Below are 25,357 nucleotides of genomic sequence, written 5' to 3'. Positions count from 1 at the left end.
GTGAGGCCCTGTCCCCATGTTATGGTTGGGAACTAGCACAGGGTCTTCATTATCTACAGAAGACAGTGCCAGGGTTTTATATTGGAGGTGAAGTATGGTCCATTAGATGGATGCTGCCTGGTATATTTCCAGGTTAACCTCACAACATGTCAAACCTCTCAAGCCACTGGGCTTCTCAGCAACCAAACCACACTTATGCATTTTTGTGTTTTAATTCTTCAAATCATTAAAAAGCAGTATATAAAACAAACCCTTTCAGACAGAGCTTCAGTAGTGCTTCTTGTATTATTATTTTACTGCTGTTAGTTTCTCTCTCATTTGTTCACTTCCAGTTGTTTTGGTTATGATGCCTCTGCAAGCTCAGGTTTTTTAAACAGGCATTACTGAGTTACCTTCCTTTCCTTCGTAAGAAGACCTAGGAAGTCTAAAATTATCATTATCTTTACCCCTTGTTTCAGGAACTCACTCATTGTCGGAAAAGATGTTCTATGAATTGATAACCTGAAATTGCACCAAGAACCCCCAAGAAACCCCTTTCTGCAATCATAGTCTTGATCGTAACCCCCCCCCAGGTGTGCTTTGTGGAGCAGGACCTGCTGTAAGACTGCTGAATCTGCCACACCCCTGGAGTGTGCTTGAGCTCATAGAAAGAGCTGTGCACATTACATTCATTTTCTCAGACCAAAGTGGTTCCTGTGGACTGAATTATTAAAGTCCATGTAATTTGCAATTTTAAAATGAATAGCTATTAAAGTCTGAAGTGTCTTGTGTTTGCTCCACTATCAACATCTCCCCCTAGGAGACATTCTTCAGAGGTGAATCAATGGGTCCCAGTGCAATTTTAGTTCTGCTCTGAATTCCTTCCTTGCAGTCCACGAGCTCTTTTTTACCCCGCATAATAGAAAAAAAAAATGAATTGGTGCCATTTTCAATTTTACTGCCTTGTAAATGTCTGCAGTTTGCTACAGGTAAACTGACATACAAGGGTCTGATGTTACAGAGTCATCTGGGGTGATCTGTTTTCTGTACTAGCTCTTGCTTATTAATTCCTTGTGCTATGTAATGCATTTATTTTGTTTGTGTTTTATAGCATGGCCACAGAATTATTCTGGCAAAACAGAATGTCTTGCAAAAGTGTTTTATTTTTTTCAGTACTAAAAGTACTAAATGTTTTCACCGAAACCACATGGGCTTATTAGGCGATGAGGCGCTGATTAACTCTGTGCAGGTATTTTAATAGTTTCCTCATACATTATCACAAATTGCTTATTCAAGCTTGTAAATGCTCTTTGCCAAACAGATTCCACAGAATTAAGTCAAAAATCATGTGATTTCCCTAGCAAACACTCCCAGCCTTTAAGATTTAAGGTGGTCTGTCTGTAGCTAAACATTAGATCAGCATTAGATTAGATCTTGGACAATAAACACATTTAAAAAAAATACAGTTTACATAGATGTCTGTAGTACTGTAGCTTAGTTGTGAGACATACGGTCCAATTGTGTTAATTCTAAAGCAGTTTTAATGAGCGCATACTTTTAAATGTACTTGTTTTTATAACCTTTGAGATTTAAAATGCAGGCTTACAACATGGACCCTAACTTTGTATATGTCTATTAAAAAAAACTAAAAAAAGCCTAGAACTCTGTCTCTGGTTAGTCCCCTGTCTTCCCTTGCCCAAAACACTTTACTGTAACTCCATAGTAGGCAGGCTTCATTTTTCTGTGTTACCTGCATCCAGAGACATTCCTCCCATTTAATCCTGCTTTATAGACTTTCCACCTTAACAGCAGAGCTGCTGTGCCTCTAAGCATGGCGCTATAGCAATTATCTGGCGTCTCTGTCCATTGTGTGCAGGAGTTGTTTAGAAGTGGCTACCACGATGTAACTCTTTTTGCTTGCTCGAGGACATCTGGTTTAAGTTAGCTCTCTCAGCAGTAGGGCTGAGGCTCGTTTCCTCCAACCAACAGCCTGCTACAACTGCCCATCCTGTCCTGACCTAAGTGAATAGAAAAAGATACAGTAGGTTTTACAGAATTCTGCCCATTGACTTGCAGACACCCAGAGATATGAAGGCCAGGTAGCCTGCAGAGAGGGGCAGTCAAAGTTAAAGTGAAGCTTGGAAAGTTGTAACTGAATTACTGTGTTGTGTGTTCTTTTGAGTCCAGTTGTTCTGGATGAACCACTTTTTTCAAAAATCAGTTATGAAGTATGACTCAGGTGTCTATATTGCTGTACATGAATTCAGTCCTTTAGGTACGAAGTCCTCCGGGTTTTACTGGTGTTGTTAACTAGTTTGATGATAAGACTTGTAAGAAAGTTGAATTGATTCAGTTTGAGTAATTTAGGGTGCAGGTGTAACAGGATTCAGGAGGCACCAGATTTGATGACTGGAACTGTGCAGCCCTGCTCTATATTGTTGCCTGTACCCGTGCTATCTAAAGATGAAATAGTTTTCTTTTATTCAGCTGAATCACCATCTCTGTAGATATGAAGCACAAAGAGGAAGCTGTTGTAAAAATGATGTCTAATCACATCTGAGTTTCTTGACGAAATTTCGTGGGTTTTTTCCCTCAAGGATTTTGTGCTGCTGGTTAGGTTGTAGAGCCTGTATTTTAGCCGTAGCATATTATAAAGTACACTTAACCATGTTCAAGTATCATTATATTTAAATACAGATGTGCAAACACCAGATAGTGAACAGTATTCACTCAAGTGTTTGTAAAAACTGAATTAACACAGGGATCTAGGGATGCTGCTGAGGGCCAAAGAGAAATTAAAAGAAGAGTTATTGGTTTACCTGCATCCAAAATATTGTTACATGTGAGACTCAGGAACTGAAGTCTGATAAACGAAGGGCCATGTTTACAAAGCATTTATACCAGTGTTTGTTTTTTTTCCTGTATTTGCATTCTTGCTAATTTTTGTATTTACATTTTTTTTTTATCTTGCTTTTTGAGCTGTTGAATTTCTTTATTCATGTTAGCCAGAGGGCCAGTGGGAGTGTTGAACTCGGTTTCCAGAGTGTATTTTCTGTACAATGTGGTTTGAAACAGAAGCCTCCTTGTCACTGGATTTGAGAAGCATTCTAAAACTGCTCAGACCATGTTTATTTTCTCAATTCCTCAACCCCCCCCACTTCATACATAGTATCATTGGTTTCTATTTTTGGTTTAAGTTCTACTTTTGTCATGTGTTCATTTTTATTTTTTGCTTTTATTTTTTTGTTTCTGCATTGTTAACATGTTTATTTTTTTTCTTTTTTTCCCCCATTTCGTTCCTTTTTCACCATTCAGTACCTCCAGATGAAATGGCCCTTACTTGATGTTCAAGCAGGAAGCCTACAAAGTAGGCAAGCTCTTAAGGATGCCAGGTCCCCATCTCCAGCACACATCGTTGTAAGTAACTCACACCAGCCCCTCGCTTTCAGCTTTTCTTTGTTTGATATTAATACTAGGTGTTATTCAATACAGAACATTTAAAAACCCTCTGCCTCTGGGACAACAGCGAGATCCAAAAAACAAAACTAAACCCTTAATAAAACTTTAGAACATGAAAATCTCATCTTTGAAGGCCCCGTAGCGCCCTCCCAAACCACCATTTTTAATAAAAAGTTTGTTAAAGCTGCAGCTCCTGTCTAGCTGTATCCCAATTAGGACCAAACAGGGTTAAAACTATACAGTAGTAATATCAGAAATGAAGTCCCATTTATCCAGTGATCCTGCAGAAGCACAGTGCTTTTAATGCTGGTAGCTACTATTCAGTCTTCCTCATTTATCCTGTACACGGCACGCACACTGTGGCTGCCCAAATAAGGAAAGCTTTCTACCAAGTGAGCCAGGTAATTAGATGTCAAACCTGGTAGCCCACGCTCATTGTGGTCATGAAATATGGGACTTTCTGGAATGCTTATTTCCTGTTTAACATAGTGGGTGCGGCTCAACTTTAGCTGCCAGTGTTTAAAACGAATGCCTAGCAAGGTGCCTCGTAGCGCTGAAAGGAGACTCTCAGTGTAATCCGGTTCTGGCGAGATGTCAAGCCCTATTGCCAGTCTTGCGTGCTTTCTTAGCCTTTTCCCTCTCGTTGGTGGATGCTAAGGACATGCGAGTCTGAAAAGCTAGGTGCAAGACAGTTTCTGGTTCATGTTTCCCTGCATGTGGACAGACATGCTTGTAATTGCTGCCTGTAATCATATTAACAACACCCTAATAAGCAGGGTCAGTGGAGATCTGCAGAAAGCAGGGGCGAGATCAGCACAGAGACTGTATAGAGCAGCAGTGGAGCCCAATTAGAATGTTTTACTACCTGCACATAAACCAGCTCCCTGAAATGTCACTGTTTCCTATACGTGCTTAAAGCACAGATTACTTCAGTGTCACCTGGGAATAGCTGTCCTGCTTGTCTTTGATTGCGCAGAAACATTTCTAAAACTTCTGTTCTTTGTACAAAAAATATAAAGGCAGTGTTTTTATAGTTTTTAAAGCAGTTTTAGTTTTGTTGTCCCTGATTTTAAATTAGTCGTTGTTTCCTGAATAGCACAGTGAATAGTTTCAGTTCATCAAGCCCATTTAACTCAATGCATAAAAAAAAGCTATTTAATCTGTTCAATGCAGACTCCAAATCTCTTCTGACTGGAACAGTTACAAAGTAAAATAATGATGTTTCCTGCTTATTTTTCCTGCTGAACGCAATGTGGTCAAAAATAATCTCAATAGAAAATGCAAATATGGTTAAAAAATTATAATGCAGTATTATTTATATCTGAAAGAGGTAACAATAATGAGGGTCATTACAGTGTGTAGGTCTGTTTTTATATTATAAAAATTGCTCATTTCCTGTTTACAGTAGCAATCTGTTCTTTTAACGACAGGTTAACAAACGCTGCAACCCTCATTTATTTATTCTTATAGTAATATAAGTACCAGATTCTGCCGATCAACGCCCCTTGTTAGAACCCCCCCCCCCCCCCTCCCCACACACACACACACACACACACACACACACACACACGCACACACACACACACACACACACACACACACACACACACACACACACACACACACATACACACACTTTTGCCTCAACGACAACTTTACGCCCCCAGGGCATTGACTCTGCAGAGCTTCTGTGGTTGTCTGTAGCATCTGTTCAGATATTGTATTATGTGGCAGGTATACCATTACACTGCCTCCTACTGTCAGTTGTGTATTTATAGTACTGTTTCCATTTTCTGCTTTGCCTGCCTAGATTTTGTGTGAGTGATGCAGTATATGTTTGTTATGGAAATCAAATACTGTATGTCTCCTTATCTTGTTAAACAAGTCTACTCTTGTAATTGGTGTGGCAGTAAAGCATTACTCTTGCTATAGAAAAGGTGGTATTTTTAAACTTGTTTTTATTGCATGTGAAAGCCTGTGTGTGTATTTATGTGCTGTCCCTCCTTTATTTGGATGAGACCCTCTTTGACCCCTAGAGTTAGCGAGAAAGTGAGTCTGAAGTGGAGTGATGAGGACAGCTGGTATCAGAGATGATATGAACCATTCCCAAGTTCAAGTGCTGCTAAATGAGTAAGAGAGTTCTAACTGGATTAGGACAAGGAGCAAAGCAACTTTAAAAACCTTTTGAATGACTCTTTAAGTTTACTGTAGTCGCAGCTAAGTTACTTTCACGAAAGGTGCTTTTTGCAGTATTTTCAAGTAATAAAGCGCCCCGACCATATTGTAAAACTGCAATTATTGGAAACATCTGTAAAGCCGAAAAAGAAGTGTGCGTTGCCAAGTTCATAATTAAAAGCACACAATCTAGGTTTCCATACAATAAAAACACAAGATAGACTATCGTTATTTTTCTCGTAAGTCTGGTTAGTAGAAACCTTTGTATTAGTTTGTATCAACCCCTTTTGAATCTATTTTGCTATACTTTTACCTAGTGAAGAGTGAGTGCATTCTGTTAATCATGAACCTGCTGTCACTGTGTGCCACACTAAGATTACCTTGCAAATTAAACCACATCATGTGCCCTTTTCAAAATGTGGATGGTCGACTGGAACTGATGATAGATACGCGGAAAGAGTTCTAGTTCGGATATGGAACAATCGCGGTACACTGTGCAGGAATTTAGATGCACTCTTTACTGGTGCCTCAGACAGCAGAAGACCTCCATGAAGAGAATGATAGGTTTTGATATGAACCAGCATGACAGAATGGTTCCCGCTATTCAACAGTAAATCCTCTCTCAATATGGCGGAGTGCATTCCAGAGCACTAAGACAGAGTGTGACACATCCGCTGCACTTACTGCTAATGGAGAATAGCACTTCATGCAGGAGGTTAGCTGTTTACATTTGAAACCGCAGAGGTGTAAACAGGTTTGACATCTTCGAACAAATGACATGTTTTGGAAATGTGAATGCTTGTGTCTGTACGTATTAAAAACATTACAGTCCCAAGTTTTTAAAATCCCAGGTTTTTTTTGCCTCGTTAGAAATAGCAATGTTATCACTCTTTAATTTTTTTTTTTTTTTAATGTTGAAGATATGCTGTATTGTAAATACACTGCAGGCTTGATTGAGGGTTGCTGCTGCCTCCTTCCTGCCTGATAACTTCATGTGTTGTTGTTCAGACTCGCTTCAATGCTCCAGTGTAGCTGAGTCAGACCTACAGCACAGAAACCTGTGTTTTTTTTTAATATCCTCAATTCATTTTCAAGTAAATTTAATAAATAACCAACAAATAACGAATACCCTAGACATGTTCACAATAATAAAAGGGGGACTATTGTTTGTCAATAAAGCCAATAAGAGGTAAGATTACAGTAGTTTTGGTTAAACACACTTTAATAAGAAGTAATAGTGGATGAAAATGAAATGAGAGAAGGGTTGGGGGTGTGTTACCGCACATCTGTAATACTTTGTTGCAGGACTCCTTCCCTGCGCTGGCTGCTGCTGCTGTGTTGGATTTTAAATCTGGAAACAGATACCTGGGCCTTAAAATTATATAGCTTTTCCAGAGCACCTCAGCCTGTGTTGGAGCGGCTCAGGTTTTAACGATAGTCGTTAACATTGACAGGCTGGGAACTGGGGCATAAACAAGAAGTGTCATTCCCTGGGAGTCGTGTTCGCTGGACAATGTCTCCATTGTTTTCAGGGGCAGCAGGGGAGTCTGGAATGTTAACTATTTCCTGCCCAGTTCAACCAAACCCCAACAGAGCTTCCAAATTGATAGTGAAATGCGCCACTGTGCTTCGCAGGAAAATGATAATTAGGCCAGCATAAGTAACAGAATGTGACTGGCAGTATGCAGGGAGACCTTTGAGACCTTAAAGGTAATCAAATGGTGTAAAGGTCTTTGTGTAATGTGGCTATTACCAAGCAAGCTTATCTTATGTCTTCTGTCAGAAAAAAAAAGTTTATCTTTTATGTGTTGCAAAGATGGTATCTTCCATTGCCACACATATAGTGTAATAGTGTCAAAACAGGGCATGGATTCGCACACATGAACTAAGCTCTTCATGAACACATCAGTCTGGTTTGCCATCACTTGATACTGTACTTCTATTAAGAAAGAAACCTTCAAGCAGTTTAAATAAGTGTGGTGTAAGCTACCTTGTAATGTATTCCTTGTATCTAAAAGTATTGCTCGTATGATGGTAAGAATGGAACACCTGCACATTCAGACAATAGCACTGAGGCAGAGAACTCTCTCATGTGATTTTGAACATTAACGGGAGCCTCAGTCCAGGCCCTCCACGCAGCACTAAACCAACTGTTAGTAGAGCAGTACATGACCTCTTGAACTTAAAGAAAAACAAAAACTGTTGCACTTTTCTGACAGCCTACCAGAAATTCAGTCCAACTTGCGTCTTCTACCACCTTCTGTGTGACTCACTAGCGATACCCTGGTGCACGCTGCGTTTCAGTTACAGCATTTACCAGTGTGATGGTTTACTGCACTTTAATATTTTAAGATAATGAAGTCATGTTTAGGCTTGCTGTACTGTATATTAAATACAATAATAAAACTGTATGTTTGACAGTTATATTTTATGTTTCTCATAGTTTGTGTTAGTGGCAGTTGTGTGCATGCTGTATGTAGTTTTTGCAATCAGTATGAAAGGATATACTGCTAATGCTACCAATAACTGTTACCAGTAAATGCAGTATGCATTGTTTACCTGCTTTCCTCATCACATTGGAATCTGCTCTCACTTTCACTACACCACTTCTACTTGCAGTTCTAAATGTGTTAAAATGTATTTGTTTATGGAAACTATAGTTACTGTTATATACATATATAATGCATTTCAAAATTAACATGACTCTACCAGTTCATGGATATGCTGCAGGAGAAGTACTGTATCCGCTGGAAATGTACAAGGCATGTCAGTGTGTGTTCAGTGTTACCACAACAGCGCTCCACGGCGCCCTCTGTGATTTGTCATCCTATTCGTCCATTGCTACCTGTTTTATCCATGCACTGCTAAAGCCAAGTGAATTCTGAGTCATCCTGTGTACAAGATGTATGTGTTTATTTCATAATAAATGTGCTCATAGGAGGACTGGAATACCAAATATAAAATAACGCTGTTCAATTTTGCTATACATATTTTGCATACATATCCTGGTGGATAATGTACGTTTACAATGATGTGACTCGGGACATACTTTGCATTTCAGGGCCCCTTCTGCTTGGAATTCCCAGGACAGGGAGATCTGAGTCTTCACCAATTTCAGTTGGTGAGAATTAAATTCAAAGTATCTTGTAGCTGGTTTTAAAATGAAATGTGTTTTTTTTTTTTTTTTTTCTAATCTGCATTGTAACTGCTGTATAAATGTGTTATATTTATTAAGTACAGTTAAAAGAAAAATGTAGTTTAATCTCCCAGTTAATACCCCTAACATTTAAATATGAAATATAAGCTGAACATTAAATATTTGATACTGAAGCCTTAACGGACATGTTTCTAAGATTTGAATGTAGTTTTACTCTTAAGCTTTTGCCTCTTCCTTTTGAAGGACATGTACTCATAGACAGTGAATGTGAGATGCCTTTTACATTAAAGTTACCTGCACTAGGTAAGCTTTTGCTGCTAAAACTTGTTTTTGCTAGGCTCAGGTGGACATTGTGGATGTGGCAGTGTCTGATTATTTGGCTCTGCCATATAGTAATGGACTCGGAGCTTCCTCAAAGTTTGACTGCTTTAGCATTGGGACACACATCTGTCATGTAGTGTAAACCGCTGTAAAAAAAAGACATGCACCCTGAGGATACAAAGCCAATACCACCAGCTAGATGAGGAGTGCATTATTGTGAAGTTAGTTGCATGTAATGAATGGACAGAGTCAGCTCAGTAATTTAGTTTCTGGTTAGTCCCTTGGCTGATTGTATATATTTTGAATCTCTTAAAGACAAGCTCAGTTTAGCCAATTGCAGTGGTTTGTTTTGTCAAGGTGCAGTACTCAATCTTAGAGATGAACTGGCTCTGACCTTAAACCATGTTTCCGATGTTTCAGCCTTCATGTTTGATATCTTGGCTCAAAGTTTAGATTTTACAGAAGTTTAGAGACACAGCCTAGGGCTCAATTCACATAAGAAGTTGGCATCTGTTCTTGTCTAAGGTCTGAAGCATTTTGTTCAGTCCATAACTTTAAACACGCAGTCTACATACAGTGTACAGGAGTACTAGAAACTTTAGTTGTAACATTACACAAATGTTTTATATATTTTTTGTTTAAATAATTTTACAATTAAACAGTCACAGCTTTTACGAAATGAGCAATACTCGGGGTGAAATATGAAGTGAAAGTGTATGTGATTCCTGACTTGACTTCAATTGAATGGGTTTCTATTCAGTTTTGCCTCTGGAACTATTGCAAGCCCTACTTAGTGAACATATAAAAAAACGTTTATGGTTTACATACACTAGTGGTGACCAGTGAGCAAGCAGAATAATAACATAATATACAGTATAACTAGGGCTTCTGGTTTTCGTTTTTAACCAATAGAACACCCCCGAGTTTTACAAATAAACAAAAATGAAATCGGTGTATAGCCAGTAAACACCGGAAAACACAGGAAAAACACTGGAAATGATTACTCACATCAGGGTGACCACTGCTTTCACATTAAAAAAAAAAAAAAAAACTCTCAGAGCAGCTGGGCAATGTCCCTCCTTCCTGACTTGTGTTTTATTATTGATTCGTTCTGAATACTTTAAACCCGCCCATATACTGAGTGACAGCACATTCTACATTTCTATTGGAGACTGTGCTTGCGAGATTTAAAATTAGATTAGATAGGATTTAAAGCTGTATTACAGTTAAGATACAGAGAATTTAAAACAGAATTGCAAATTGCATAAGCCCCAGAAACAATGTACCCGTGACTATAAAAAAAAAAAAAAAAAAAAAAAAAATATATATATATATATATATATATATATATATATATATATATATATATATATATATATATATATAATATAAAAACAAACATAAAAAAGACATGTGCTGTACCCATACTTGCTGATTCCACAATTAGAATAATCATTTAAAAAAAATTATATTCAAGACGATTATCAGTAGGAGTAGTCGTTTTATTTCGAATACTCGATTACTTAAATATTCGGACCCCTAGTTCATACCTCCCTCGACTGGAATATACTGGAGGTGCCTGTACATTTTACATGCACCTAACCAACAGCTTACATCATCATTCTGAAACCTGGCAAGGTCACAGTTACTGAGTATCAGAATATATGAAGATGCTCATCCCAAATGCAGTATATACTGTACAGGACATGTAGGCCATGGTCTTCACTAATATAGTAGCTTGTGTGTTTTACTCGCTTTAAATCTGCAGCAGCACAAAAATATACTCCAGTTTGCTTTTTAGAAAGCGTTTGCCATTATGGGATCACTAAATTGAAAGCCGCCGAGTAAGAACATGCTACTTGCTTGAATCTTTATTGCCATGGTGACATATTTCCTCTATCTGTTTATTGAGGTCCTGTTTTGTCACTAGAATGTGCTCCATTGCATGAGGTATCGAATAGACTTCTTTCTGTTCTGCAACTTTGAATACTAACAAAAACAAAAAACAAATATCCACAATATAGCTGACTAGTAACATGTAAGGGAAAAAAATGCTGCTCATTCGTTTGTCAAGTCAGGGTTCCAAAGGTCAGAAGATAAAGAACTGTTTCAGTAGTTCAAGTGATTGACACACGCCATCAGACAAGCCAGGATTCCCTTTTAAAACTGTTCGCATTTCCCGTTTATTTGTATGGCGGAACTGAGTGCAGTTGTACTGATTATTATTACTTCAGCAGTTTTCACAGAGAACTTGTTTTGACAGAACTCCAGGTGTCTCTTTGTAGGGCAGGCTGTGGTTCAGCAGATTTACCAATTAGTGTCAGGCCCAAAGGGAGGGGGGGTTTGGAAGGTCATGTGGCGAAAGGGACGCTCAGTAAGCTGATATCCGGCATCCAGTTGGAACTGTGTAACGGAGTGGCTTGGGAAAGTTTAGTGGTGAGTGACAAGCAGCCTGTGAGTCTCAGTGGCAAAGAGATAGCAGGGTTTTACCCAGATCCATTTACCTGCATTGCTGGTTATAGGGCAGTATCCCTGAGAAGATAACGTCTTGGCGTATTGGTGATATGAGGCATCACTTCAACATTTGCTTAAATACCTGTGATATGATGCATCATTTTTATTGTGATACTGTAATTGTCTTATTTCAGCTTTGCTTTTGTTATTGCATTTAAAGCATTTTGGTGGCCTCCTATAGGGTTTCAGTTGTGGTAGAGGTGTTTAGTAAGTTGTAGGCCATTCAGAAATCCCTAAAATGTGCAGGACCATTCTAGAGAGTTGATTCATGGTCAGTGTGACTCGATTCTTCAGGGAGTGAGGTTGATGTAGTTGATATTGCGACAGAATGAATTGTTATGCTAAACCCTGTATGACAGTAAGGGTTAACACCTTCTAAATGTGAGAGTATTGGCTGGGTATGCTGGCTGGGCGAGGAACACTTGAGCTGCACGGAGTTCTGTTTGCTTTTCCACTGTAACAGAAAGTGCTGGAGGATTATTCGTGAACACTTGGTGTCTGATTTCTGAATAGTTTCACAATTCTTTTTTTTTTTTTTTTTTGTATTGCTTTCAGATGTGAAAGAGTCAACTCAAACTAATGGAGATTAAACCTGCCATTTTGGTGTTATTTTATGCTGGCAGACTGCAGATGTCATTCATATGCTGAATGTTGAGTGCATCGATTTAATATGGCACATTCTTTAACAATTTTAAAATAAAAGAAATCTGCCACACTATTGTTACAGAACTCCCCAAGCTTTACCAGCTACTGCAGACAGACCTATACTGTAGGCTGTATGGCATGTCAGGATTAATCTGGGACAGAGTGTGGGTTAAGACCGAAAAGAATTGTAAAGAGAGAGACTAAGGCTACCTACACACACAGGCTAAATGCGGTTGTGTTTTCCCCTTTTGCTCTTAATAATGTTCATACACACGCACAGTTCGGTTACAAAAGGCAGCGACAACCGCACTAGTTAATCCTATTCAGAGCAAGTATCGAGTGTGGTTATTAATTCAGTTTGGTTAGTTAATGCGCACTAACAGTGTGTGTGTATTACAGCCACACTAACACAACCACAGTTGCTGCTCAGTGGATTTCTGCACAACTAATGATGTCATTGTTTATCAGACATTTCCATGTGATAAACATGGCTAAAAAAAACAATATGGGACCATTCATATCCCCAAACGCCGCAGTGCGACCGCAACTCGTTCTTCCACCAATACCTAACGTCTCATCTGTGTTTTGGCACTCCAGGAAATGTCTCAGCAAATGACAAAGACGTATATACAACTCCTTATACATGCAGACATTTTTTTTTATCCAGTCATTTGGAAACCACTCAAGTCGTTCCCACCAGCCTTCTGGTCGGAAGATCGCCCAAATATTTTGATCTACCATCATGGTACTGCAGATCATCGCCGCTGTATTTAGCAGTGCAGAAAAAGCAAAACGGCATCTCCACTGGTTTTGCAGAAGAGTATAGCTGTGCTTGACGAGATCTCGATCGATTTACATACAGTACTTTCTTCCACAAGCATAAACAGGAACACAGCCTCCATGTTGTCACACAAAACCTCCCGATCCGCATGTAATGATGGCCTGAGTTCACTGGTTTGTTTAAACAGGGAGTGCACTCACATCAGCAATGAAAGGTGTGTGTGTGTGTGTGTGTGTGTGTGTGTGTGTGTGTGTGTGTGTGTGTGTGTGTGTGTGTGTGTGTGTGTGTGTGTGTGTGTGTGTGTGTGTGTGTGTGTGTGTGTGTGTGTGTGTGTGTGTGTGTGTGTGTGTGTGTGTGTGTGTGTTGTGTGTGTGTGTGTGTGTGTGTACAACTGCAGCAAGTGCCATTTGTAAATACGGTTGTCTAGCCAACTGCAGTGTGTGTGTGTACGTAGCCAAAGATACAGATAGCCAAATAAGAAGGATGATGGAGAAATGTTTTCAATGTGGGTCAGAGATAATGCCTTTGGTCTAAATGAAACATGATCTTAATAGGATGCAGCAAAAACAGAAAATAGATTGTGTGAGCAGCCTGTTGCTCGCAGAGTCAGTGTGATCCCCGATCTCCTGTCTCTTCAGAGTGATATGCTTTTCACTCAAGCGTGTGGCCAGGCCTGTGCCTCTCTCTTACCCTCTCTTAGGAGAACCAAGTTGGCAGGGAAATAATGTTTGGGGCTTAACATGATACAGGATTGGGGTCAAGGGTGAGTAAGGGGGCCCTCAGTCAGCAGACATCAATTTTTACGTGTCATCAGTACCAGGCCTTGTCAGATCAGGCTACGTTTACAACAAGCTGAAGTGACAGGTGAGGGGGGCGGCTCGTTTGCAGCACGGCGGAGGACAGAATCTGTCAGCTGGGAGCTTGGAAGGGAAGCGTAAACCATGTACAAGGCAGTGCCAAGAAGAGCAGAGCCAAGTAGTTTCACTGGGTTTCAAAGGGGCACAGGCTTCTTAATGCTAAGCCTGTTTTCATGTATAGTATGTCGGTGTGGTTGTTTTGTCACACACCCAGTCTACGAAAAACAACAACAATCTGGCTATGTACTGTAGGGTTATTTCTGTCCTAAGATGAAACATTCATCTGTTTTAGTGTACATTGCAAATGGGGAAATGCTGTGAGTGTATTGCATGCTCCATGCCCCATGGGTAGTGTGCTTTGGGATCCGTCTATATAGTAGTATGTCCTGTATACTAGATTCATTGACATTACCTTGGGAGTAATTCAGACAGGTTGAGTTTAAGGTTTCTTGTATGTACTTATTTTTCAGAGTGGAAAAATGTATAACTTCAAATGGCATTATTACAGTGCAAATTAAATTTTGAATGTCAAATTCTATATAGTTACATACAAATAAATCTTGGGCTATACTCAGCACAGAGAGATTCTAACAATAGGTATTTCTCAATTTTTACATTTATTTTTCAGTCTGGACGTTGTTCTGGAATGTTGGCCTGTACCTGTCTCCATCTTGTGTTCAAACCGCAGTGATTGCTGTAGCTGCAGATTTATTAGCATTGAGTCATGCATGAATCAACATGTCAGTCATTTCACAGTCATGACTAGGGCTCTGTGTGCATTTCTTCTCCTTGCAAGCATACTGAGTGATTGAAAGGAGGCGGGGGTAGGGTGTGGAAGATAAATTCATTTAACAGGCCTTGTAATAGTTGTGCCCAGGGGTCAGAGAGGTTGGTCACACTTGAGTAACTCTTATCTTCTGTTTTTAACTGTGCTTGGAGTTGTACTAACCAATACAAAACAAGCAAGCTTTAGTCTAATGTAAGTCAGTATGCAATTACTTGGAAGGTTGCCATTGTAACCCTGTGGGGAGTATGGGGCATTGAGTATAATGCCTCCTAGTTGTGCAACTGAGCAAGGTTCAATTATAGCACAGCTGCTTCGCATCAGAGCTCGAGAGCAAAGGAGAAAAACTTTGCAGCAGATCTGAAGTCTTCATTGAGGCTGCAAAAAGCTTTGTTGTGGCATCATTTTGAACTGCCCAGAGGTATTTTCTATTATTGTAGCTGCATTACAATAAAATGTTGTACAGTAGCTTTGAAACTGCTGTGCTTCAAGCTGCATAATTAGTTTGCTTGATTTGTTTTTCTATTTAAAAACCCTTGACTCACTTCAGTGCAGGATGAGTATAATGACATGACAGTTTGACAGTTTTCGTTGGCTTTTTTCTTTCTTTTGTTTTATAGACAGTTACAGAAGAGGTTAGCCCCGGATCAGGGTAATATGGGAATTGGTGTATTGCGGCAGAAGGAACTTTTTAAGTTTTATAAGAAAATGCTGATCAAACAAAGTCCTTAAAGCTTTGAACTATTTCTTTACTCTTCCTGGTGCACCACAGTGAAATCAATAAGTGCAACTTTTAAACGTTCCTTTCTGTTTGTTTTTTTTCAACACTTAAAAAAATATATATATATCTATTGTCGTCTGTATGTCAACGCCACTGAGAGAACAGTTCAAAGGAAGAATTCCAGTGAAGTTACACTTAGACAGTTATCCATGTAGTGTGCCTATATCATTGGGACAATTAATTGAGAAACATCTCTGCAATTGTACTGTTTTTTAAAAAAAAATCTACTGTAGTACTGCTTCATGAGGTCTCCCGTTTATCCAGGACCTATTCAATACAGAAAGCCGAGTCTGAGGGGCTGGATGACCGCACAGTTGCAGCCATATCCAGGACTTCTGCTTTTTTTATTTCATATTAGCTTGCATTGGCAGCTATTTAGTTTGTTTATTAGAATATTTAACCAAGGATCACTCCTACAGCACTGTCCACTTCAGTCTTGCATACTCGAGATCACTCCTACAGCACTGTCCACTTCAGTCTTGCATACTCGAGATCACTCCTACAGCACTGTCCACTTCAGTCTTGCATACTCGAGATCACTCCTACAGCACTGTCCACTTCAGTCTTGCATACTCGAGATCACTCCTACAGCACTGTCCACTTCAGTCTTGTATACTCGGGAGCACTCCTACTAATGGATTCACTCTTACACAGTGGGTTTTTTTGTGTGTACTGGAATTCATTAAGAAAAAACACCTGAGGCATCAAAAAAAAAACTGGCAAAGAATCACAATTTAAATACACAAGCTGCATTTCTCGTACAAATTCCTGCTCTAGGCCTTTCTTGTTTGTTTTTTTTTTTGTTTGTTTTTTTCTTCGTGAAAAGGGTGCTGCAACATTGGATTAGTCTTGGATTTCTTTATTTTTTTGGTAAAGCTTCCTGTTTTGAAACCTGTTAAGGATGTGAATTTCCTCACTGAAAGCAGCCTTGTCATTTGAAAGATATCAAAGCTGCAACATGAACAAAGCTGAGAGATACCCATCTGTAAACCACCTATACTGTAGCTGGAAAACTTCATAAATTTTACAAGATTGCGATGTAACCTCTTTGCCATCATAAAATATGTTCTTGTTCATTAGGGGCTTGACAGTTTTCAAGTTTGTAATGCTGCTGTGTGTAAACAGGCACCCCAGCAATGTGTGCTGAGGGTGATTTATGCATTTTGTTGTTTCAGTTTAACAGTATGGCAGTTAAGTACTTTGGTCAGTTTTCTCCTCTCTTTTTAATTGACAACACATTTCTGTTAATTGGACAGACATGCCCAGCTGTCTGCTTTGAGAGTAACCAGTTCTCTGGGAGAGGAGAAGGAGAGTGTAGCCTGGATAAGTATAGGAGCTGACTGATGGATTTCTGCTCCAGCCCCTCCCACAACGTGGCCAGCTAGTATTCCAGAATAAAAATGACTTGGGAGTAATTGAACTTAATTGTACCCTTTGGGCATGATCAAGTGGAGTATTGCTAAACAAAGTGCAGCAGGGCAGGGTGTGTGCTTTTCTTGCATGCTTGTGTAATGCTGTGGGTGAGTGAGACTGGCTGGGCTGAATGGTTGATTTAACTCCCAAGAGCTACTGATGATTTGTCTTTTTCAATCTCTTTAGTACAGGCTGCTGTGAGTTGAGGGAGCGCTGTGGGTTTCAGCATGCCATACCCTCCCAGGATTTTGGAGATTAAGCCTGCAAAGCTGACGCCTTTTACCTCTTGTGTAGTAGCAAGTAGCGAGGCCTGACAAGTGTCAGCATGTTATTTTTAAGCTATAATTCTCTGTTACACATTTTTTATGATCGCTTTTTTTTTTTTTTTTTTATATAGGTGCATAGGAACAGACATATATGTTTATTTTTGGATGTACTTTCTCTGGTTTTACATCAACATATTGATTAAATGTGCACACAGCCTTTAGTAAATAAGAATTAAATGAACATTTTTACATACATTGTGGTCCACAGAGGCCTTGAAATCTGTTGCAAAAAACCTCAAAATACATTTGTATTCCCATTAAAGGTTAGAGGCCAAGGCTCTCATCCAAGGTGAGACCTAATGGTGGTTGTCAGAGGAGGGCTTTTCACATACAGATCTGTATAGGAACCAGCCAACCAGCCATTCCAAAATGACCTGATCCAATGACAAAAAAAAGTCGCTCCTCTGTGACAGTGCTTTCACCAAACAAAAGGGTTTACAAGGCATCAAATAAGAAAACATAAATAAATTCAGCCATGAAAAAGGCACTTTTTCGTTGAAACGTCTGTCGGTTTCTTTAGTTCTATCAATCTCCTTGCACTTTGGCATATTTGCAGAAACAAATTGTTTTATTTTCTGTTCTGAATAGCAACATACACAATGTTATAGTGCTAACACGCAGTAACATTTTTGTGACGTTCTTGTGCTGTATATTTCTACTTCTATACTCTGACCCTTGTTGCAAATAAATAGATGTTTTCTGTCATTCAAAAGGTTTGCCATGTTTGCTATCATTCCTGTGCCTTTTCTATATTGAAGGAGGGGGACTTCAATTCAAGCCTATATTTTTTTTTTTAGTAGGTGTAGAACAAGTCCTGTTCTACACTGTGGGCATAGCATGGTCCTTTTATTTGATGGCCCAGGAGAATAACCTGAGAGTAGCTTATTGGGAATATGTCTTTATCCCAGTCAAGAGGAAATATTTCAAACGGTATTGAGATACAAGAAGATCTTCCTCATCCTTTGAATTCGTGTTACAGCTCATTTGTTTACAGTCCTTACTTTACAGTGATATATGGGGGCCACAATGTAATTCTGATACTTTATTAAGCTTTATTAAGTAATTGCCGTGATGGGATCCCTCTTTCGAAAAGGCTGCACAGTTTACTGTGTTACACCTGTTCATTCTTAATGAAACTGTGAGGATCCGCAGCACGGCAGAGACGAGGGAGTCTGTGTGAGCTGACATGCTCAGCTGGATGGATAATGCTGCAGTCCGCTTGTTTTGCTTATAGGCAGCTCTGGCATTGACCTAGCTGATCTTTAACAATCAAACGCTTTAGTTATGTATGGTCTCCGCTTAGCAAAGGCATTGGTGTGCACATACTGTAGAACGCCATGTCCAGCAGCTTAGCATGAGCAGTTTTTGAACAGCCCTATCTATAATATTGCATTGTCCTGCACTCTTCTTCCGTGCAGTACTTTGTCACTCCTAATGATAACTATCCATCAGTCTCCAGCGGCCGGGAATGAAGATAAATTGAATTAGTATAACACTGAGGTCAATGGCAAATGATATAATTAGACAGTCAGGATCCCTTAAGTGTAACTTAATGCATTTAGTAGTGTTAATTTTAAGGTCCTGCTGTGTGGCCAAATTCCCTTGATGAAGCTCTTTATTATATGAGAGTGTTGAAACTGTTTGTTGTTGGACAACTTGTTCTTTTAAGTAGAACATATTTAAGGAGTGCTTTTTAAAGCCAGTTGTCAGTTTTGATGGGTGCAGATAGCCCTTCTCAACTCGCAACCACAGCCTTTTTTTCCTAATTCAGAGCTGGGAGTGTCTGTTGGAGGCGTGTTACTGTATGTAACTATATAGGCCTAGGGAAGCAATACAAATCTAGACATACTTCAAACCATTTTTTTCTTCTTTTTTAATTGTATTCAATCCATTTTGCATTTTTATAAATATGTTCTGTTCTTCATTAGAATGTATCAGTTATATAATTAACTACTGACATGTTTATTATTAACTGTTAAAAAGCCTCTAATGTCAAATGTGGTCTAAAAATAACCCTTAGTAAAAACTATGAGGCATGTAGATGGATGATTGTCTGTCTGTCTGTCTGTCTGTCTGTTTCTCTCTCTGTATAAAGTATATTATAGTGCGGAGCACGGCTGGAAATAACATTGGCTGAAGTGTTCTAATTAAATAAGTCTCTCAAACTACAGGAAATGGCTTAATTTTACATTAAAACACATGACAACATCGTAGCTAACCAATTAACCCCAGCACAGCTCATTAAAAACACTCTTTCATGGTGCAAAGTGACTTATCTACGAACACCAGACATGAAAGACAGACTTTGTAAATCCCAAACTGACTGTAATTGGAAAGGTAGATAGGAACAGTTAGTAATAAAGTGACACTGTGAACTTAACTTGAATAAAAATAACTGGATTAATGTGTTAATATAGTTTGGAAAACAGGATTGCATATTTGTTTGGGAACAGTGGTTTTTATAGGGAATCTGAAAATATTTTTCAGCTACTTATTAAAATTGTAGTCAGTGAAAGCTGCAGTACGAAGTTTAGCACACACAAGGAAGAGGATGAATTGTCTCCCGTAGCTTTCACAAAAAATAAAATAAAAAGCCCTCGATATTTAGAATTCACATCACACAGCTGAAGTAAGACTGTCGCATTTATGTACTGTATCTATGTGGGTGCAAAATGAATAGCATCATTAGGACCAGCATCATACAACTTTTGTATAAGCATTCTTCCTCTGTGGGCTAGCAATGTATTTTGTCAAGTAAAGAAAAATCATATTTATAATTTAAAACTCTACACTAAATCTGCTCAGAGAAAATTATTAACTGCAAAGCGTTTTGAAGTGTTTTTAAAGCAGAAAATAATTGAAATTGATTTAATCATAGATTGATAATAGATAAGCCTTGACCTTAATATTCATTTAAACATGCATGTAACTTTCTCTGGTGGCTTTTTAGTGGTTGTGTGTTTTTTTTTTTTTTTTTTTTAGTATCTAAAAATGTGAGTGTAATTGAAGGCAGGACTAGAAGAGGAGGCACTTATGTTTTCTTTGTAAATAATCGATCGAGCGCCTCTGAGCTGTGCCTAATGGACCCGTGTGTGGCATCGTTTGCAAGGAGAGTGTGTGGCAGTGAAATCACGGCCACAAGCTTTCCTCCTGTCAGCAGCCTGCGGTCACTGTTTGCTGTCTCGTGAGCAAAATAATCTGTGCTTTTTTATTGACCAGTTGAAATCTATACACCTTAAATATGGGGCTTTTAGAACTTAGTCATTTTACCGTAACTGGTCTTCATGTAAAAAAAATAATTGATGTACTGTACATGGTTTTGCGTACAGACCCAAGCACATTGTTCTATGTTGTAGTAGTCTTGTAAAGTATATTTTATAAAAACATTGTAATATACTGTAAATATATCAGTATATATTAATTCAATAATAGTGTGGGCATTTTATATACGTCATAGCTATTTATTTCTTTATTTTTCCTGAATGTTCAATCTGATAAAAATTATTCTGAAAATGATTTTACAAGGGAGAAGGTTTCAGCTATATGCTGTGTCCTATCAAATGACAGTATAATGACACTGTACAATAACACTGAGCTTGGGTGCCTGCCATTATGCATTTACACAGTTATGCTTTTATAGCAAAAACCTTGAGCCATTTATTTATTTATTCACTTATTCATTTTACAGAAAGCAGCATTGCTTTTAAAACCAATAATAATAATAATAATAATAATAATAATAATAATAATAATAATAATAATAATAATAATACTTTGCAACTAAATTATTTTAAAGTGCTAATCCAATCAAATCTTGCAACATGTTTTTTTTGGGGGGATTTTATAGTCTGAAACATTATTTTATATATTTTATATATTTTTATATATATATATAAATAAAAAATAAGATTTTAATCGTTAACTGTAATGCTGGGAAATAAGGAAAAATATTATTGTTTATTATTATTTTTCCTATTTGCCTTTCTTGTTAGCCGACACTAGAACAGGTTTGGTAATAGTGCAAGGTTCAATACAAGAAGCCACCAGCAGATTAGTGAAAAGAGCACACATTAAAACCATGATGGTTCAAATACAATTAAAACAGCACTCAGAAGCTGCACATAGATAAAATGCAGATTAATAGAAATAATTCCTATTAGAAATATCAATTTAGATCACAAGTGTAATTGTGCTATCTTGAAGTGGCATTGAATTGCCACCAACAGAATCTGATGATTATGCTGTACTTATTACATGCGATAGTTTTTTTTTATAACAAAAAAAATAAATAAGTGGTTCAGAAATATGATTAGCCCATTAAAGAAGGAGATATTTCCATCTGACCAATTCTCGGCATTCTTGCAGGTACTATATTGTTCAATGCCAGGAAAACCGTGCCTTGACAGCTAATAGATATCCCCACCATCACTTGTTTGGACATCTCTGTCTTTTGTGACATTGAAAAAAAAAAGACAGGGAAGGAAATAGAAAGCAACTAAATAATGTCAAAAGATCAAGAAATCAATGGGCCAAAGGAATGTGATCCATGTGTGGGAGTGTAAGCTTCTGTCTCTGCTCTTACTGGGTCCGAGGGACTGTGTTGAGCAGCCACTAAAGTTGCTTTTATTCACTCCCTAGATGTAACTCAAGCACGAGAAGCCTCCTTACAATGCAGGGGTATCAGCAAAAAACTGCTTTTTACTTAAGGGTTATTAAGCCAGCTTTATTGGGTTACATATTTAGCTATGTGAAAACCGTCTCTGGTTTATAAGCATGTGTGCTCACCATGGCAGATTGCTCCGTCCAGATCCTGTTTCCCAGTAAAGAAGAGAGAGAGACTTGTAAAAAAAAAAAAACTGTTTAGTCTCCAGTTTTAACATTATACACAATTCAATATTGTTTGTTAGTTATACATATATATATATATATATTATATCATATATTGTCTATATTATATATATATATATATATATATATATATATATATATATATATATATATATATATATATATATATATATATATATATATTATATATATATATTAAACAGTTTTCAGAGAATAGTAGCAGTAGTCTGTTAATTGACATTCACAAACAGGATTACTGTAAATCACTCTAAGAGGCTTTATCTGTTTGCACAAAACATTTCTGTACACACTTGGAACTGTGTTTGCTGAAGACTTGCTCCGTTTGAGCGGAAGACATTCTTCTACGTGAACACAGCTCCTGGGATGAAACACAGCAGCTCCTGGTCCCCCCCCCCCAAACCCCAGTCAACACGATTATCTTTTAGGCAAATTTACTTCACGATAGGGAAGATTGGATTGGTTTCCCTGGTTTTAAATTCTGTGAAAGTTGTGCTCTGATTAATAATAATAATAATAATAATAATAATAAACAACCACTCCACGGTACTTTTTGTTATACTCTGAGACATATGATTAAATTCTGGACATTTCTAGATGATAAATTAAATATCTTTGCTATTTGGAGGTCTTCTTTGAAAACGCAATTGTAATGAACACATTCAGAAACCGGAGAATAGATTTACCCTCGGCTTCAAATAGCTGACGTTATCGGGCTCTGTCATTCGCTCCTTCCTATTTTCGAGCTGCTAATTGATGTTTTTGATGTTGGCAAGAAAATTGAAGAAAATGTCATGTGTGAACGGGCGCGGAAGTTAATAAGATTGACTTCGTTGACAGAATTTACAATGAGCGCAGAGACCGCATAATGAGACCGCTGCGAATTCGTGGGCTCTCTTTGGAGGCTGAAATTGACACCTTGTGTTAGGCCACCAGTCGATATGGAAAGATGGAACATTTGAGAAGGTTCCCTAATCTCGATCCTTTTGTTGTTGTTGTTGTTTCCCCCACTTTGGTCTGCAGAGCTGGTGTGTCTGCATAAGCAGCTGTGTATCCAGAGGGCTTCTGCCCTGGACCTGGCCAGTCTCCCAGGGCTACCCAACAATGCTCATTCTTTATGCTGTTTTGAGTTTGAAAGCCACGGAGCTTTAAAAAGGTTCGATTAAGATATGTCTAAAGATACACTAATATCAGGCAGGGTCATTGCATATGCTTCGGCGATGCAAAATAAAGCACTGACTTAAATCCCTTAGAATAAAGAAAAGAGAAACCAGCATGGCACCATCTTGAGCCATTTATTGAGCGCTGGCACAAAGCCGCGGATTTTCTGTTTCTATTCAAAATACTTTTTCTTGTTGTTTTTTTTTTTATCTTTCTTTTTAAATATTTATTTTTTGCATTTGTTCTTAAAGTTCCAGTTTCGAATTTCCCATAAATTGTTTTTATTTTTTTTATTTATTTATTTTTTAAAGCAATATGATAGGGTGTAATGGATTTCTTATGTTTTAATTATGAAATGAATTTGTTCAGCACTTCTATTTATTTTTCTGGCCTTTAGGGAAATGCGCTAAAACCCTTAACACGGTTTTTGAAGACTGCAAACAAATTGTGGCCTCTGCCCACACTCGGCCCCCAAGGATCTTGGGTAAAGGACATTATTCTCAGAATAGCCCATTAATTCTGCTGGCAGTGATCAGTTAGCGCTTCTAATCCCCCCCCCCCCGACATTTTTCTCCATTTGAAATGCTAACACAATGAACAGTTTTCATTGGTCTGTGTCTCTCGACTATGCCATTGCCGCGGGCTGAGAATTCCATCGACTGATGAGACCAGAGGCAGCGCCGATAAAAGGTTACCGTGCGTGACATGAACACCAAACCCAAGCGCTGCCTTCAACTCGAAAGTTCTATAACTTTTGTTTGACTTTTTTGTTTGCAGGGTAAGGCTTGTATGGCTGTAGATAGTGCTGCTGTACACTGCTGGTTGCACTGGCTAATAAAAACAGGGCTTGTATACGGTATTGAAGCCTTCCTGTATGCGTGTTTCCTTAAATAGAATACATTCATGTGATAGTTTTATTTAAATTCAGTAGGTGGTAATGTGATCAATTGCATACACATATAAAGATTTTTCCAGACACTTTTAACCATTATATAAGCGTTGCATAGTAGGACAAGGCGAGTAAGGACAATGCAGTACATCTGTCATATTTCAACATAGATTAAAAAAATATATATATTAAGCCCTTCTTGAAAATGGTTAGCAAAAGACACTGCCAGAAAATATGTATGGAGGGTTTTCTGGGGTTTTTTTCAGCTGTATGTGAGGAGTTAGGCAGGTGGCTCCCTGTGGCTGACTTTTCATGACAACATGCCATTAGAAATATCGGTCCTGTTGATCAATCCAGTCGACATGACAGCTTTGCCGCAAGGCCTGGTTCTTGAGCACCAGTGCTGTGGCTTTTCCCTCCTTTTTCTCCACACTAATTGGAGAAAGTTCTCTTCTGTGCTTGTGGCAGAGGGTTTTTTTTTTTTTTTTTTTGTCACAATCAAGTGTTGGATTCTTCTTTTTAGAATTAAGTAGGTTAAAACAAAAACAAAACAAAAAAACATGTTCTCTACCTGAATTACTAGTTTCAAATGCAAGGCTATAATGATTTACAGCTTTAGGGTTTACATTTTTATTGCTATTGTTTTTAAATAATGTATGTTGTTAATTAAATTATATATATATATATTATATATATAGTATATATCTATATTATATATATATATATATATATATATATATATATAGATATATATAGCTATAGATAGATAGATAATATAAAAATAAATTGTACATTATTAATAATATATTATATATATATATATTGTATTATATGGGATATTAGACTTAACCTGACATTCAGTTCTACATTCTTGCATTTTGTATTTGATGAAGGAAAACACTAAATAATAAAAACCAATAATGTTCCATTTCCTCAATTTTCAAAGAATGTTATATTTTTGCATACATCAGATGTGCCTTATTAATGCTCTTTTATTTCTGGTAAAAAAACAAACCTTTAAAATATGAATCATGTGTCATATCATTCTCTTCAGCACATTTTTTTTTCTTTTTTCTTCCACCAAAGTGTTTAACATTTCCTGGTATGATCTTCACAACATAAATAAATTAGTAACAAAACATTAAATATTTACCCCCAATACATTTTAAATGTCTTATATTTGTCCTGTATTACTTATCCTAATTTTACCGGCTTACCGTTGACGTGTGGGAACATACCACTGGAGTAT

General features: G+C 37.9%; 1 protein-coding gene across 38 annotated transcripts in view; it reads left to right on the top strand.

Moving 5' to 3' along the window:
* Positions 1–25,357, top strand: part of LOC121325528 (transcription factor 7-like 2) — an 87,976-nt gene that overhangs the window by 28,508 nt on the left and 34,111 nt on the right. For 22 of the 38 annotated variants that reach the window (XM_041268098.1, XM_041268097.1, XM_041268096.1 and 19 more), the window contains exons 4-5: positions 3,295–3,396; positions 8,675–8,734. The exons of 4 other annotated variants lie outside the window; for them this stretch is intronic. In XM_041268098.1, coding sequence (XP_041124032.1) covers positions 3,295–3,396; positions 8,675–8,734 — 162 coding nt within the window. The remainder of the gene's footprint in view (positions 1–3,294; positions 3,397–8,674; positions 8,735–25,357) is intronic. 12 more of the 38 variants (XM_041268105.1, XM_041268110.1, XM_041268114.1 and 9 more) reach the window with 1 other exon arrangement.

The sequence above is a fragment of the Polyodon spathula genome, chromosome 13 (genome assembly GCF_017654505.1).
Source record: "Polyodon spathula isolate WHYD16114869_AA chromosome 13, ASM1765450v1, whole genome shotgun sequence".
Taxonomy (NCBI): Eukaryota; Metazoa; Chordata; class Actinopteri; order Acipenseriformes; family Polyodontidae; genus Polyodon; species Polyodon spathula.
This window is presented reverse-complemented; position numbering and strand designations above follow the sequence as displayed.